The 16,037-nt window shown below is 53.3% G+C and overlaps 6 protein-coding genes across 7 annotated transcripts in view; 3 read left to right on the plus strand and 3 right to left on the minus strand.

Moving 5' to 3' along the window:
• Positions 1-2,262, plus strand: part of PPTG_14641 (hypothetical protein) — a gene marked incomplete at both ends in the record, with an annotated part of 5,684 nt that extends 3,422 nt beyond the window's left edge. The window contains one exon of the mRNA XM_008911573.1: positions 76-2,262. Coding sequence (XP_008909821.1) covers positions 76-2,262 — 2,187 coding nt within the window. The remainder of the gene's footprint in view (positions 1-75) is intronic.
• Positions 2,263-3,315: 1,053 nt separating this feature from the next.
• Positions 3,316-8,706, plus strand: PPTG_14642. 2 transcript variants are annotated; one of them, XM_008911574.1, is made up of 2 exons: positions 3,316-5,523; positions 5,620-8,706. In XM_008911574.1, exon 1 carries the CDS (start codon positions 3,361-3,363, stop codon positions 5,464-5,466), a length of 2,106 nt encoding a protein of 701 aa, XP_008909822.1. In that variant the 5' UTR covers positions 3,316-3,360; the 3' UTR covers positions 5,467-5,523; positions 5,620-8,706. The 2 variants fall into 2 exon arrangements, with proteins under 2 accessions (XP_008909822.1, XP_008909823.1); XM_008911575.1 differs by having other exon boundaries at positions 3,342-5,523; positions 5,617-5,943.
• PPTG_23556 (hypothetical protein) lies at positions 5,585-7,192 on the minus strand (the record flags this gene model as incomplete). The annotated part of the gene is made up of 2 exons (XM_008911576.1): positions 5,585-6,901; positions 6,962-7,192. 2 exons carry the CDS (start codon positions 7,190-7,192, stop codon positions 5,585-5,587), a joined length of 1,548 nt encoding a protein of 515 aa, XP_008909824.1.
• PPTG_14643 (TKL protein kinase) lies at positions 7,400-10,229 on the minus strand (the record flags this gene model as incomplete). Its single annotated transcript, XM_008911577.1, has 9 exons — positions 7,400-8,640; positions 8,714-8,901; positions 8,969-9,037; positions 9,113-9,172; positions 9,249-9,329; positions 9,390-9,464; positions 9,534-9,599; positions 9,664-9,765; positions 9,826-10,229. 9 exons carry the CDS (start codon positions 10,227-10,229, stop codon positions 7,400-7,402), a joined length of 2,286 nt encoding a protein of 761 aa, XP_008909825.1.
• Positions 10,230-10,683: 454 nt separating this feature from the next.
• On the plus strand, positions 10,684-16,037 carry PPTG_14645 (hypothetical protein). The gene has a single exon (XM_008911578.1). It carries the CDS (start codon positions 11,009-11,011, stop codon positions 14,300-14,302), a length of 3,294 nt encoding a protein of 1,097 aa, XP_008909826.1. The 5' UTR covers positions 10,684-11,008; the 3' UTR covers positions 14,303-16,037.
• PPTG_14646 (hypothetical protein) lies at positions 14,541-15,644 on the minus strand (the record flags this gene model as incomplete). The annotated part of the gene is made up of 1 exon (XM_008911579.1): positions 14,541-15,644. One exon carries the CDS (start codon positions 15,642-15,644, stop codon positions 14,583-14,585), a length of 1,062 nt encoding a protein of 353 aa, XP_008909827.1. The 3' UTR covers positions 14,541-14,582.

Raw genomic sequence — 16,037 nt, forward strand, 5'->3', positions numbered from 1 at the left:
AGCCCCCACCTGTCCCAACGCATGGCGCGCTGGCTCTCTTTGTTCTCTGAGTACAATTTCGTCGTTCATTACAAGCCTGGCAAGACCAACATCCTCGCCGACGCGCTGTCGCGTCGGCCAGACTACGTCCAGTCGGGTCGCCACGCGGTTGGCGACGAGGATGACGATGAATGCGCAGTTTGCGTCGCCGAAGGACTGGCCGCGGTCACGGTTACGGCTACCAGCCCGCTTCGTGACCACATCGCGTCCGCATATGGGTCGGATGCTGCGTGTGCCGAGATTATCAAGTACTTGAAGGACCCGTCCGCCTCGGCCCAGCGTCAGTTGTCTCCACGCGGCCGCTCCCGTGTCGACCGCTACGCACTGGATGGGGACCTGCTCACCTATTGCGTTGACCGCTCGGATCCGCCTCGCGTCGTCGTCCCGCTGGACGACGACCTCCGCGCTCGCCTGATTCACGAATTCCATGATACCCCCAGTGGCGGTCACCTTGGTCGCGAGAAGACATTCGCGTCACTGGCTCGCGACTACTACTGGCCCCACATGTACAAGTGGGTGCGGAAGTGGGTCCGCTCCTGTGAAGCATGTCAGCGCGTGAAGCCAAATTCGTCTAAACAGGCACCGCTCCGACCACTGCCCGTCGCCCTAGAACCCTGGTCCTCTATCAGCATGGACTTCGTGTTCGGCCTACCCCGGGACGCCCAAGGCCGCTCGGGCATTCTCGTCTTCGTCGATCGCTTTAGCAAGATGGTGCATCTTGCTCCGGTAGCCGCCACGATCACCGCACCGCAATCCGCGGCGATTTTCGTTGACACTGTGTATCGCCACCACGGCCTGCCCACATCGATCGTGTCCGAACGAGATCCCCGGTTCACTGCGACCTTCTGGTCGGAGCTCTTCAAGCTTGTCGGGACGCGGCTGAAGATGTCCACCGCGTCACATCCGGAGACTGATGGCCAGACGGAGCGCGCAAACAGAGTCCTGGAAGACGTGCTGAAGAGCTTTGCCACGTCCTTCAAGTCATGGTCCTCCTTCTTGCCGATGGTCGAATTCGCTCTCAATAACGCGGTTCATTCATCGACCGGGCTTACCCCCTTCTTCGTGAACCATGGACGCCACCCTCGGGTTCCAGCGCTCCTTGGAATGGAGCGCTCAACTGTTCGCGATCCCGCCACGGACAGCCATGGGCGCGCTCCCGGCGTTTCCTCCCCATCGATGAACGGTGTCACGACGCGCCGTAACGCCCCAGCACCCGTGCCAACGATACTCACACGCAGCGCCGCGCGCGCGGCGTCTGACGCCGAGGCCCCTTCACGACGGCTCCGTCCCGACGTCGCTCGCCCAGCGACTTCACCTGATATCCCTGCTTGGACCTCCAGGACGCTGATCAACCCGCGCCAGCGTCCACGTGCAATTGAGTATGAACCTGTTCCTGACGCGGCTGATTCCGCCGTGTCCCCGCCCGCGAACTTCGACCCCAACCCGGAACCCGGTTCACGCGACGTCGCCGCAGCGCACGAGTTCATGCAACGCCGCGAATCTGTCATCTGCTACGTTCGAAATGCCATCGCCGTTGCCGTCGATCGCCAGAAGGAATATGCTGATCGTCGCGGTCGTAAGAACGTGGAACGCTTCGTCGTCGGCAACCGTGTCCTTTTGTCCACGGCCGGCATTCGACCTACAGCAGTGACGAACTTGGGCGCGAGCAAGCTCGCGCCGCGATTTATCGGGCCGTTTAAGGTGACCAAGGTGCTAGGCGACGTCTATACTCTGTTATTACCGACTGCTCTACGCCTACACCCTACGTTTTACGTTGGTCGCCTACGCCGCTATCTCCCCACCGTTATTCCCCGCGACGACTCTCCCACGGCCGCACCCGACGACGCAGCTCTTCGTTCTCCCGCTCCAGTCGCTCAACCCGATCCGCCAGACGCCGTAGACTCTGCGCGCTCGCAGCCTCCGCCCACCGGTCACGCTGTTCGATTCCAGCGTGACGGTCCTGCACCTCTTGTCGATAGCGCTGGGCATACCCGTCATATTGTGGAGTCCATCCTTCGTCACGACGATTCTCGCGCCGCCCCTCGTCGCGGTGACGAACACCGCGACGCCACGATACCTGATCACCGTCACTACCTGGTCCGCTGGCTTGGTCCCATGGACGATAGTTGGGAGCCCCGCGCTGTGCTGCTCGCGGACGTGCCGGATTGCGTGGCGGCGTACGAGGCGGCTCTTGCTGGGGGCGCGGTAGCGAACCGTGCCTAGCTTCGTAGAGACGCCGACGGTAGCAGCCGATGAGATGCTCTTCAACGTCGGAGAGGGGATGGTCTCTGACATAGCGCTGCCACTCGCCTTCGTATGGTCGCGGCAGGCTGAAACCGCGACACTTCGGACAGCCTTCAAGGTAATGCACGTAACAGCAGTGCCGGTCCGCCGCCCACGACAGCTCGCAGAGTCGCGCCGCCAGAAGTCCGACCGCCATACGTTCATGCGTGGCCTCACGAGCCGCGATGGTCTTGCGGAAGACAGGTCCGGTTTCGCAGTTCCACCGTTCTTGGAACGCAGTCCAGGCGTTGTCGAGCGACTCCTCCGTCACGGTGCGCGTCACCGTGACGCCTTTGCCACGCACACCGCGCCACCGCTCGAACCAGCTCTGCATCTCGCTGTTCGTCAGTGGATTCTTGAAACCACGGCAATCGCCGAACCGCCGATGTCTTAGGACGCTGGCGTACTCACTGCCAGCGTCGGATCCCGCCGCTGCTTCTCTTCCCGTGTCCATCCTGCTCCCCGCGCTGCAAGTTCCCGACTGCCACTACCTCCGACGTCTCCACGATTCTTCAACTTTGAGTGAGGGGTGGTGTGACAGGCTACTGTCACACAATGCCGCCACCGCTCCATCGCGGGGACCAATCAGAACTATGTACGTATCCACTGGTTGTGACGGCCTCGTGTGCTGAGGCCGTCTCGATAGTTAACCTTCAGAGTTCAATATACCAACACCTTCCCAGTTCGCTAGTGTACGTCGGTAACGGTCTTAGCCCGTTACATCGTCGTGTTAAGGGTGTAGATAGAGCCCAGTAGGTTTACCATGCCAGTAATCTGAGTAACTAATTGTTAATTAAGGTGCTTCAATGGTGAGCCTAGACGCACTCTTGTATCGAAGCTAACCGCAGATTTTTTGGCATTTCAGGTCGTCTGATAACACGTATGCTGTTGAAGCGCTTCCATTTCCTGCGCTCTGATTGGTCCACTCTATGTCACTCTCTCGCGGAGCTCATCACTCTTTCGAAACACTACTCTCCGCCAATCGCGTCTCTCCACCTGGATGTATCTGACTGTTGAATCCCCACTTCATCATCCGCGATGTTGCGCCGCTCGCTGTCTCCGCTGGGCCGCATCGCTCGCTCCGAGCCTGTGCGCCGCTCCATCCGCTCCAGCGCCTTGATTGGTTCGTCTTCGTCATCCAGCGACCAGCATTCATGGGTCACGGCTCTCGCTGCAGGCGCACTGGGCGCGGTCGGTATATCACTGTTCAACGACAATCACTCTGACTGCTGCGGCATCGTGGGCGTCGTAGGCAAGTCGCAGAATGCGTCGGACTTCCTGCTTGAGGGACTTACCATCCTACAGAACCGCGGCTATGACTCCGCCGGCATGTCCACGCAGCCCAACACCAAGGAGAGCGAGGCTGCCCCCATTACGACCACCAAGTTCGCCTCGGTCGTTGGCACGGCCGACTCCATCCACCTCCTTCGAGAGACCAAAAGCAAACACGACGGCAACACCACAGGCATCGCACACACGCGTTGGGCCACACACGGCGCCAAGACGGACATCAACTCGCACCCGCACACGGACATGCATGGCCGCGTGTCATTGGTGCACAATGGCACATTCACTAACTACTACGAGGTGAAGCAGGAGCTGCTGGATGAAGGGGTGGTCTTCTCCTCGCAGACCGATACAGAGGTGGCAGCGCAGCTTATTGGCCACTTAATGGGCGAAGGAGCCGATCTCCTTACGGCTGTAAGACTCGCATTGAAGAAGCTGGAAGGCACGTGGGGACTATGTGTCATGTCCAGGGACGACCCGGGTAAAATTGTCATTGCACGCAATGGTTCTCCGCTGTGTATTGGCTACGGATCGAACGAGATGTTTGTGGCGTCCGAGACTACAGCGTTCAGTCGCTATGCGAAGCGGTTCATCTCGCTGAAGGACGGAGAAGTGGCTGTCATTAAGAGCGACTCCGCTGAGCTCAATCCTAATGATGATGGCAAAGAGGAAGGATTCTTGCAACGCTTCCCGACAAGTAGACTGGCTGTGGCTCCGGATGTGAAGGTACGTCTGTCGCCGGCGCCGTACCCGCACTGGACGCTGCGTGAGATTATGGAGCAGCCCAAGGCTGTGGCTGCGGCACTGGGCTACGGTGGTCGTGTGTCGGACGACCACGTGTATCTCGGTGGCCTTGAGGCCGAGAAGGACCGTATGCTGCGCATTAAACACCTATTGATCGCTGCCTGTGGAACGTCGCTATATGCGAGTAAATACGGTGCTAAGCTGATGCGAACGCTCAATTCTTTCGACAGTGTGGCTACTGAGGACGCGTCGGAGTGCTCGAGCGACCGGTTCCCCAAGAAAGATGGCGGTTTGTTGGTGGTGTCGCAATCTGGCGAAACTAAGGACGTTCACCGTGCGCTGAAGACTGCGGAAGAACTGCAACTTGAAGTGCCTACGTTTTCAGTTGTGAACTCGGTGGGATCACTCATTGCCCGCACAACGAAGTGCGGTGTATACTTGAACGCTGGTCGTGAGAACGCTGTGGCTAGCACTAAAGCCTTCGTGACGCAGGTCACTGTTATGGGTTTGATTGCCTCCTGGTTTGCGCAGAACCGTCCCGACGGTAACCGGTCGAAGATGGCTGAGCTGATCCAGAGCATGCATCGCCTTCCTATTGCCATTGGCATGGCGCTGCGCTCACGTGAACAATGCGCAAAGATTGCTGACAAATTGATGTCTGCTGAGCACCTCTTTGTGTTGGGCAGAGGTTATGGTGAACCAATCGCCTATGAAGGAGCCCTGAAGATTAAGGAGATCACGTATCTGCACGCTGAAGGCTACCCTGGTGGCGCACTGAAGCACGGACCGTTTGCGCTTATTGAAGGTGATAAGAACGGCAAGTTTGGCGCTACGCCGATCATCCTCATCGTGCTGGATGACGAGCATGCCAGTTTCATGAAGACGTCGGCAGAGTCTGTGCGTGCACGTGGTGCTCACACTATTGTCATCACCGATAACCCGGCCATGTGCGAGAACATTGCCGATGAGGTTATTCCTATCCCCACGAACGGCCCCATGACGGCGCTGCTCGCTACAATCCCTCTGCAACTGATCGCCTACGAGCTTGCTGTGCGCAAGGGCATCAACCCGGACGTGCCGCGTAACCTGGCCAAGGCTGTCACTGTGGATTAAACTCTTTCATTTGTCAAGGTCAACTTTCCACAGGATTGTACACGAAACACTCGAACGGTAAGCATAGACCTTCATCCAACCCCATTGTTCTCCTTTTGAAGAGATAAGTAGTTTACACTCACCTCATGTCGCCGGGTTCTTGGCTTCCAGTAGTACCCAGTGGTGTCAATGCTACAGTCACTGCTGGAACTATCTGCAACAAGGAGCGATCACGAACGCCACATGCTGTTAATGTTTCTTCGAGTCCAGTTAACTTCCTCCCGCTCATATGGTAGAGATCAAACTGATCCACACTCAGGAAGCGCTTCTGACGCTGTAAGATTGCAGACTTGAAGTGTCGAAGTTTCTTCATGGAGTAGACACTAGCAGTGATAAGCATACCTCCAGGCATCCGACAACTCACTTTGATCCGAACGTCCTTCGGCTTGGCTGTAAGCACTGGCTCAGTCGTGGTGGTATCGCCGTCTTCCTGTAAATTGCTGTGCTGTTGTACCAGTCTGGAACTTGGTGTCCCAGGAGTGAGGTATTCACCGAAACTTGACATTTGAGACGATCGTCGTGTTGATGACTTGACGTAGTTAGTGAGTCCGTGCTTTGCTGCCAGGAAGTTCACTCGGTTCTCCCCATTGGGTCGTTGCCGCAACCAGCTGAAAGGATCGTCATCTTCGGGCGTCTCGGTCGGCATATCTTCTGTAGCTGGCTCAGTATTGTTCATGGCAGGGGCTGCAGTTGCAGGTCGAAGCGTTGGTGTTGACAGAGTCCGAGCATGAAGCTTCGCACTGTGCAGTCTTCGCTTGGCAGCACTGCGGACGACTTTGTCTTTCTGCTTAGCATAATGACGAGACGAGTCCCAGGAGGCTGATACAGCGCATGATGCAGGGGTTAGCGCAGGACGCCATGTAACCACGCGCTTCTCTTTCGAAGCACCGAAAGGAGCAGGTGAAGGTGTCCCCAGAGTGCTTCGACGAGTGTTTGAGTCCCATAATCGCTTGATGTCGTAGCTCCCGATATCGGGTACAGTTTTCCTGTCGGGTTCGAGTTGTCGACTGACTTTGGAGAACGCAGACGCACTGCGAGGGTTTATTGAGGAGTAGCTGACACTATCTGATGTGGCTTTCATCTCGTCCTGAAGTTTGGGTTGCTGTGGCTCTGGAATCTGAATCCGAAGCCCTCGATGACCCGATGAGCTCGGGAGCCGAAGACGTGTACGTGGAGACTTGGGCTTTGCATTGGGGTTTGCAGTTTGAGGTCGTATAATTTTGTCACGGGTATCATCATAGGTAGTTTGTCTTGTTGGGGAGCAAGGAGGAGCTGATGATATGCGTGCGAGCTGTCCTCGTGACGTTCTTGAAAGAAATGCAGCCGTCGGGGTCGCAGTCACATCTCGAACAGGCCATTGCTCTGGTACCTCGTATGTACCTGGGCCAGGAATGAACTACAGCCAGAACAAGGTAAGTATCCTGGGTTACATGGATCAGTACCGTAGAGCACGTACATTTTTCGGTTGCTTGGCTTCACCTCGAGCATTTAAGGAGTCATCGTCTGCATATCCCGGTGGTACACGAAAGCGCTGCTCCAATGCTGCCACATTCACATCAAGAGCTTTCTGTGCCTCAAGACGGAGAACCAGTCGAAACACCTCTCGAGACACAAACGGCACCGTCTTGGTAAAGTCTTGTTGGCGCTGCAGTGAAGATGATGAGCTGGATCTGCGATTCACAACCATAATTTCTGCAATTGGATCAGACGACAAGAATTACCCATGCTAAATCGAGCGACACCGTAAAACTCAAAAATCCAGCAAAACAAGTTCTCATGGGGAAGAAATATTTATCCACCAGACCTACACAGTCAGGATACAGTACGGGCTGTCAGTCGTCATGCGAGCTAACTTACCGTCGCGTTCTTGCAGAACTCTGCCATAGGATCGAGTCTAGTCGTCCGCCAGACTAACGGATGGCCGACGAACAAGTGGCGAAGCCATGAGAGTCTGCAGTACACGTGCAGCCGACGGTCGCAGGCTGGGGTCGTACTGGAGGCATTCGTGAGTCAGTCGGCGGATAATCTCCGGACACGTGTCGGACACCTTGGGTCTCAGCTTTCCGACAGCCACCTGCTGCACGATCATGGACTCCTCGAGACCCAACGTCTGGTACGGAATTTGGTGCGTGTCCATCTCGGTAAGCAGCACGCCAAGCGAGTAGATATCGGCCAGTTCGCTGTAGTCTTCACCCAGAATGATCTCAGGCGCCACCCAGCGAGCCGTGCCCACTCCAGCCGTCATAGTTCTCGCAACAGTACGCTCGCGACTCTCTCCAAAGTCAGACAACTTGGCTCCCTTCTGCGAGTCCACCAGAATGTTCCGCGACTTGATGTCTCGATGAATCAGAGCAGGCTGCAAGCTGTGCAAGTAGTATACTGCTTCACACACCTGCACGCAGTAACTGGCCTTGCCGTTCTCCCACGTCAGCACGGATGGCGGATTCTTACGCAGGACCGAGAGCAAGTCACCGGAGTCCATGTATTCCATGACGATCTGGATGTCAGTCAGCTCGTCGTCCCAGCAGGCGCCAATTAGCGTGAGAATGCATCGATGCGACAGCGATGCCAGCAAATTCAGCTCCGAGACAAAGTCTTGTACACTAGTTCCCTCGACCGTGATCAACTTCTTGACAGCAACCAGGTCTTTGCCGTACAACGCCAGCCACACTTCACCGAAAGCGCCCTTGGCGATTTTGCGAGTATAATTGAGCTCGTCGCTCGGAATCTGCGCCACGTTAGAGCTGATGATAGAGCTCCTGGATCGACGACCATTTGCACCGACAGGAAGAGTAGACTGTACACTGCTTCGTCGAGGTTGCGCATCGGACATCTTTTTGCCGTGATCGGAGAAACCTGCCAGTAGCGCGTTCGGGATCGAGCTGCGAGGAGTACGACCGCCAACTGTTGGGGGTCGCTGCTGGGACGAAGCGCGTCCACGACTGCCAGCTCTGTTGCGTGCAGGGGTGTTGTGTGCGGACGGAGGAGTGGCCACTCCCACCATATCGGGGGTGTTTGATAAGAAGAAGCCACGGTTTTTCATCTTTCGGCGGTAGAAGAAGAACCCTGCAACGCCTAGCACCACCACAACGGCTAGCACGACGACGACAATGACCAGAGTGCTGGAAGACGAGCCTGATTCAAGTTGTAGTCGACAAAGAAAACAATTAGTTAACAGTGTAATACAAAGTTGGCAATCGATGCTTACTGTCATCCGAAGACGAAGACGCAGCATCGTCAGACACACACACTACCGAGTCCAACACGTCAGTTGCGGTGCCACTTGAGCAAGCACTGGTACTGATACTCAGGGTACTTTCAGATGAAAGCTTTCGCAAGAAACTGTACTGCGCTGAAGTCACAGTCAAACTGCTGATGCTGTTGCCAGCGATATTTCTATCGGGTGTAAACAAGTGTTTCTGTGAGCAACCATATCACCCAAATAATACGAAATGGTACTCACAGGACGTTGAGGTCCGTCATGTTGAAGATCACGGATGGGAACTCTGTCAATTTGTTGTCGGATAGATCCCTGTGAGAGAACAATAACACACGACAGCCGTTAGAGGCGTCTTAAGATCGAAGACATATTAGAAGAAATGCGTACAATGTTGTGACGGACGGAAGTGACACTTCAAAGGTAGCGATTGAGTTGTCCGTCAGATTCCTACAGTGTCATCAAGGGCAAAGCATGTAAGTAAACAGTCAAAAACTTCATATAGCTAAAATGAAGAACCACATACAATGTGGTCAAGCCTTGCAGAGCTTCAGTAACGGAGCTGTCCGAATCCGTGATACTCGTCATTGTGTTCTTGTTCAGATTGCTGGCGTTATACAATATGAGAAACTGAAACAAAATATACGAAGTTGCAGTTAATACTCACAGTGTCACCAGGTTCTTGTTCGCAAGGTTGCCCAACTGTGCTGGTAAACTGGCCAAGTTACAGTTCTCCATCGTTCTGTCACATCAAAAGCAACAATATCATCATCTTCATCCAGTCGAACATAACTCCAGCACAAGATCGTACAGTAACGAGATTGTGGTCGGCAAGAAGCCGGTAGGTAGCGATCCGAGATCCAAATTGGTCAAGATCCTGCAGTAACATCAGTCAGTCCCTGTGTAACATTTTAACAAAAACCTTAAACGTTTCCACTCACAGCTGCTCTAACACTGTGGCTGTGGAGAACGTGTCTTCATCGAACGTTACGGACTTGAGCGATCCCTTCTGCACATTCGTGTCGTCAAAACCAGTGATCTGACTGTAATACAAATTGTCAGCATTGCAATCTTCCAGAGTGTCTCATGTGACAATCACTCACATATTTCTAGTCGCCTCAGCGTATTCCATGCCGTTAACTGTGTCGATCTCCGCACTGGGGAAGGCGGCGGCTGAGCTGCCACTGGCGCTGGACGTCCATGTATCGGAAGATGAGGGATCCTTGACGAAGACTGTGAACTTCTTGGCTACGGAGTTGTAGGCGTCCAGACACTGGTATGTGCAGGAGGAGCTGTGTCGGACACAGTCGTTGCGCGAGGCTTCGCTGCAGCTGGACGAGGAGGTGTATTGTACGCACGGATCGCCAGTTGTACACACGTCGCCGCAGTTGGTGAGTACGGCGCTGGCCGTAGAGTTGCTGCACCAAGACACGGACGAAGAGGACGACGACGAGGCCGCCGAGGCGCCACCTGCCGCGAGTGCCAGCGACGGCAGCAGTAGACGCATACTTTACTATTGGGCAGAGAATGCGGAACTGCTCCGATGGACGGAGGTTGCTTGAAGGTAGAGAAAGCCAGATGGGCGTTGTGGGTTCGCATCAAGATGATTGGACAAAACCAGGTTTTTGTAGTCGTTCCTGATTTCGGCCAATGAAGGAAGGGCCGGTCGCTTGGGTACTGTATCAGCGTTGAGTGAGTCAGCCTTTGTGACATCAACGGAAGGACAATCGGTCTCTGCTATCCAGTGACGGTGTGGATTGAAAGCAGGAAGCACCATTATTGGAGGCAGCTTAACTCGGCTACTAGATTAGACTATAAATCGCGGCGATATAGTTAATTATTTAGTAAGTAAGGTGCAAGATGTAGGGTGTATCTTGGCGCTTTGGGACCAAGTTGGTCCATAGTACTGAAACGACCGCGCAGTTCTCAAGCGCGGAAAGTTGCCATTCGCACGTCAGGGTATTATCCCCTGGATTTTCAAACGATAATTTCTAGCTGGCAGCCAGTAGCTGCTGGCGCCTCGTAGCACATCGAATAGATATTTGGGACCCATCGTTTGGACCGAAGCCTTTGGGTTTCATCATTTGCGCAGCGTCCTCGTCGTCATTTGACAATCCCTTCGTCTCCAGACAAGACACTATGATCAAACTAGGATCACAGAGGATATCTGAGCGGCAAACACGACGACCGAAATGAATCTGCAGCTTTCTGATTAGTCAATTTCTGCTCCACTTCAACTTCTAATGTCCACCACACCACATACATATTTCACATTCGTTAGTTTTCATGATGTCTTCCTCGAAGGCTCCTGCATCGGAGCCTTCCCCAACGCCCCCACCACTCACGTGTGCCTGCAAACGAGAACGATGCGACAAGTGTCACCTCTGCAGTCGTTGTGGCTGTGAACATGATGGCATCCCCATCGCTGAGAAGGTTAAACGCGGTCGCGGCCGACCCAAGCGAACGGAGCCAAAACCCAAAGAAAAGAATACAAACGGCGCAACAGTCGACCGTAGCGACCCCAGCACAAGACTTGATGGACGTGCACGTCGAGCTGCAACGCTGAGCCAAACGTACGAGGAAGAGGAAGACCCAGAACCGGATCCGATCCCGAAAGAGTGGACGCTTCTACCACACCGAGAGATCTTACGGTTCTTTGGAGACGACGAAAAAGCCGTTAATAACTTTTCCAACCATTGTGGTTCTGCGGTCTTTCGCCACAATGTAGACACGTGGAAGACTACAGAAGACCCGCATTACGGCAAATCCGTTGTGTTTAGGATGTATGAGAAGATCCTGCGACTCGTAGCTGAATCGGTTTGCGGCCGTGAAGCCGCTGATGCATCAGTTGTTGCTTTTCTGCAGAAGATATCATCTAAAACGGCGTTTAGCTCGTCGACTAAAGAAGTATCCGAGGTTTTCCAGCCATTAGCTTGGGTGATGATGGCAACCAAGAGAAATTCGATCGAAAGACGCACTGCGCGAGCGATGCTGTGTGGAATATTCAAATTCAGTGAAATGAGTCGAATGGAGAATGAGGTGCCAGGTTTTCACGTCGGGAAAAGCTCGTATTCCCGAGGCAAAGAGGATTTTAAAACGTTGGTGAAAGACGGAGTGTTGGAGACTGAAATACGCTCAGTAGAGCGAATCGACCAGAATCTGGTCGCTGAAGTGATCACGTCTATTGTGTCCTGTGACAACGTGACGTATCGTTTGGGGGAGACCAAGCGGATTGTGCTAGATGGACGGTATTACGATGTGCCGGCCTTGAGACGAAGAACCTTTTTGAGCGTCATGTGGGATCTCTATGTGAAACAAACTGGGGACGCTCGTGTGTCTCGCTCAGGGTTTTACCGAGTGTGTCGTGTGCTTACTCGTGGAGACGATGACAAGTGCACTGAAGTGCGTGGATTGCTTGTGGATGACAGTTTTTCGACGATGAAAAGGATTATCTCGGATTTTATACCTGATGAGAGTGTGGAACTGATTCGGTGTCTGACTGTACTTGGCTATTGGCTGGAGTATGGATGCTTTACTGATGCTCTGGTGGAATCAAACCTGGTTACAGTAAACTGCCCTCGTCATCAGTCTGCGTTTGGATTGGCTGCACAGGATGCATCCATTTCGAGAGGTGTTTGCTGCGCACCTTGCGAGGGGATGAATACATTGTTTACTTACATTGACAAAACAGTGAAGAGCAACGGCGGCGATACAGCGACGATGTCTGTTGTACACAACTGTTTTGAGAAAATCGAGCTGTATATGGCTCATCGCCTACGTGTAGTGCATCAAGAGCGAGCGGTGCTGAAGTTACTGGATAGCGCACAAATGCAAGCGATGCAAGGCGAAGGCCTGGACGAAGCTGTCGTCACTATTGACTTTAAACTGAACACAGAGCCGGTTCGTTTCTGTAACAATAAGGTGGAACATGCCTGGGAATCCGGGTTACGTTGGCATGGAGCAATGGTGCACTTTTGGACTGCTGAACCAGAAGTAACAGAGAAGTTATCTGAGCAAAAACTCTACTACAACTACATAGCCAATGCCGGTGACAGTCAACCTAAATTCGCTGTGGCAGCTTTGATCGAAGCTGTGCTGACGGATATCAAGCGCGATTTACCTCACATTAAGCGCATTGTGGTGCGCAGTGACAACGCGACCTGTTACCAGCATGCGTTCGTTGCTGTACTGCTTCCGATTCTGGGCTGGTCTAACGGTATCGAGATCACGAGATTCATCCAGACTGAAGTTGAATCCGGCAAGTCGTTACTTGGTGCACAATTTGCACGCGCAGCTACTCATGTGAATGCCTGGGTTCGACAGGACCATGACTGCACGACACCTAGTCAACTTGTAGCTGCGCTTATTTCGGATGGTGGGATGCCCGATACAACATCCGAGGCGGTCGAATACGATCGTGGATCATTACAGCTTCTGTCTGACAAGGTTGGGGGGATGGAGAAGTCTTTTGCTGCTCTTGTAGGGAAAGTGAACGACATCTTGTACGAGTACGATCACTCGACGTTCAGCTCTAGAAAAGACACGTCAGTTTTTGATGTGAGAAGCTGTCCTACTGTTTTTGCCCGTGCGTTCAAATATTCTGAAATTGGTTTGGGGAAATTAGTGGAGATCGATATGACGATAGGAGTCTGCACGCTTCAAGCTTGTGAAGATGAAGACGCGATTGAACCTTATGACAGTGAAGACCCGATTTGCGAATCTAACTGGGAGCAGAGTGCGAACACTGAGGACGATGGAGACGGAGACAACGAAGACGACTCGGAGCTTAACTTGTCCTCTGAAGTGGTGCTACCTCGGTGTGCAGTCGGTCTCGTTACTGGTGTTAGGGTGGTTTGCGATGCACAAATTCGTCGCAGAACTCGGAAATTACCGTGCTCACCCGATGCTGTCTCCGATTTACCAGCTAGTCGGGAACCAGTACGCACCAATGAAAAGAATATGGTAACCTGGGCCAAACAGTACCTCATTGGTCTGAAGAATGACCACTCACATGGAGCAGTGGACGTGTCAAACCTGTCCAAAGAGATGACCACGCTGAGATATCGCTTTCCTGACGTGAACACCGTCACCCAGTCACGACTCCAGCAAGGCTGGGCTCAAAGACCGGCGAAAGAAAGGATGGACAGTGTGAGGTGCATTCCTAGGTATATGAACGATGTCAACACTTTGTTGAAGCGAGGAGGCTCAGATCGACACGATAAAATGGGACCAAAACGGATAGTGGAAGTGCTGCGTTCGTGGAATACTACGAGTTATGATATCCCTGGCGAGAATGAGGTTCGAGCCATGATTTCTCAGTTGCGTGTTGAAAACCGAAAGCGTGGAGCTCCCACCGAAGATCCCAAACCCCGGAAGAAACGGAAGATGGAGCAGAAGTACGCTGATTTTCTGCAAGAACTTGTTACTACGAATCCTCAGATTGGACGGAAGGAGGCTGTACCGCTCTTCCGCAAGAAATTCCCTGAAGCCACGACGCTCTATTCGGATGTTCGTTTGAAAAGCAAAATCTCGATTCTCAAAGGTATGCTCTCGAAGGCTGCGACTAACGCGCAGTCGTGAGTTTGGAATTCTTAAGTGGAAAAGCTGCCTGGGCGCAGTTGAATATGTTTTCATGTGAAAGAAATCAATCCAGTGTACGAAGGGTGTAAATTGATATGAATCACACTGGAATGCCAGAAAAAAAAAGATTGGTCTTGGTTCTAGGAACGGGCCTAAAAAGTTGTACTGGCTTCAGATAGTGGTTTAATATGAAAAAAAAAAACACATCAAGGATAGACGACAACCAACAGATCCATCTGTGGTGTAATACAACTGGCTCCACCCCTGAGCTTTGAATCGCTCACAAGAAGCGACCACGAGTGTGAGCAAATTGGTCCAGCTCGGGCTCCTTCGGCACGAACTTCACCGCGTGATTAATCTTCGCCTTCACCTCTGGCGTGATCTTGCTCACCACATCGAGCGCCTTCAAGTTCTCCTCCAACTGGGATGGACGACTCGCTCCCAACAGAACAGTCGACACGTTTCCATTAGCCACCGCCCACGCGATCGACATCTGTGCGAGGGAGACACCAAGTTCTTTCGCGATTGGCAGCAACTTGTCGGCCATCTTGACACGCTCGTCGAACCCCTCCGAGAAGGGACCCGACGTAAACATGGGGGTGGTGAACCGAGATCCTTCTGGCTTGCCTGCACTGTACTTGCCCGTCAACGTGCCATAGGCCAGCGGGGAGAAGGTCGTGAGGCCCAGCTTGTATTTTTTGTACAAATCCACGAACTCGAACTCCGCCTTGTTGCGTTCGAAGATGTTGTACTGCGGTTGCTCAACGATGGGGCGAACCAAGCCCAGACGGTCTGCAATCTCGCACGCTTCACGGATGTCCGACGCCAGCCATTCACTGGTTCCCCAGTATAAGGCCCAGCCTTGGTTGATCACGTAGTTCATAGCACGCACGGTCTCTTCAATTGGAGTATAGGCATCGAAGCGGTGACAGAAGACCACATCGACGTAGTCGAGCTGCAAACGTCTCAGCGACGCCTTCAGCCCCTCCACGATGTGCTTGCGACTGACGCCCTCGTCGTTGGGCCCCCCTTGGTTGAATCCCTTGGTACCGGTGAACAATTTGGTGGAGATGACGAGGTCCTCACGGCTCCAGACTCCTTCGGCGATGCCTTTCTTGATGGCACCTCCCAGCAGTTCTTCGGCCTGACCGCTGCCGTACATTTCCGCCGTGTCGTAGAAGTTGACACCATGCTTGAAGGCAATCTTCATCATGTCATACCAGCTGTCCACCGTGTACTTCTCGTTGTAGTCCACCCAGGACCCGAGTGCCAGCTTGGATACCAATAGGCCCGAGTTACCGAGGGATCGGTGCGTCATCTTTGTGGGAGAGTTCGGAGCCATCGTTTGGTCTTGGTCGTAATTTCTTGAAGTAGCTTGTGGAGAGTGCAGCAAATTGCAGAATGAACGAGTAGCATTGACTCAGCGTTGGTGGCGATACAGTGCAACATTTGGTCGAGTAAATCTACACGAAATGTCATTGTCAACGAATCTTGAAGGTTAATCCATCGAGTCGAAGTACAAGTAGCCCATGACACGACATGTATTCCACTGATGGACGTGCGACTTCGACAAGTGAAGGTTGAACTCTCTTACCCTGTACTTCACTTTGTACTGTGCGGCAGCGATTGTTTCTACCTGAGTCAGCATTGTTGACGCACAATGGATTCTACTTTTGGTCTGCATAAACCAAAATACAAAGTCTGAGGCGCCTTTGGGTTCTGGTTTCTGGTTTCT

This window comes from Phytophthora parasitica (genome assembly GCF_000247585.1).
Source record: "Phytophthora parasitica INRA-310 unplaced genomic scaffold supercont2.42, whole genome shotgun sequence".
Classification (NCBI taxonomy): Eukaryota; Oomycota; class Peronosporomycetes; order Peronosporales; family Peronosporaceae; genus Phytophthora; species Phytophthora nicotianae.

Coding starts and splice junctions, on each gene's coding strand:
- PPTG_14642 (XM_008911574.1), top strand. CDS start 3,361: ATGTTGCGCCGCTCGCTGTCTCCGCTGGGCCGCATCGCTCGCTCCGAG.
- PPTG_14645 (XM_008911578.1), top strand. CDS start 11,009: ATGATGTCTTCCTCGAAGGCTCCTGCATCGGAGCCTTCCCCAACGCCC.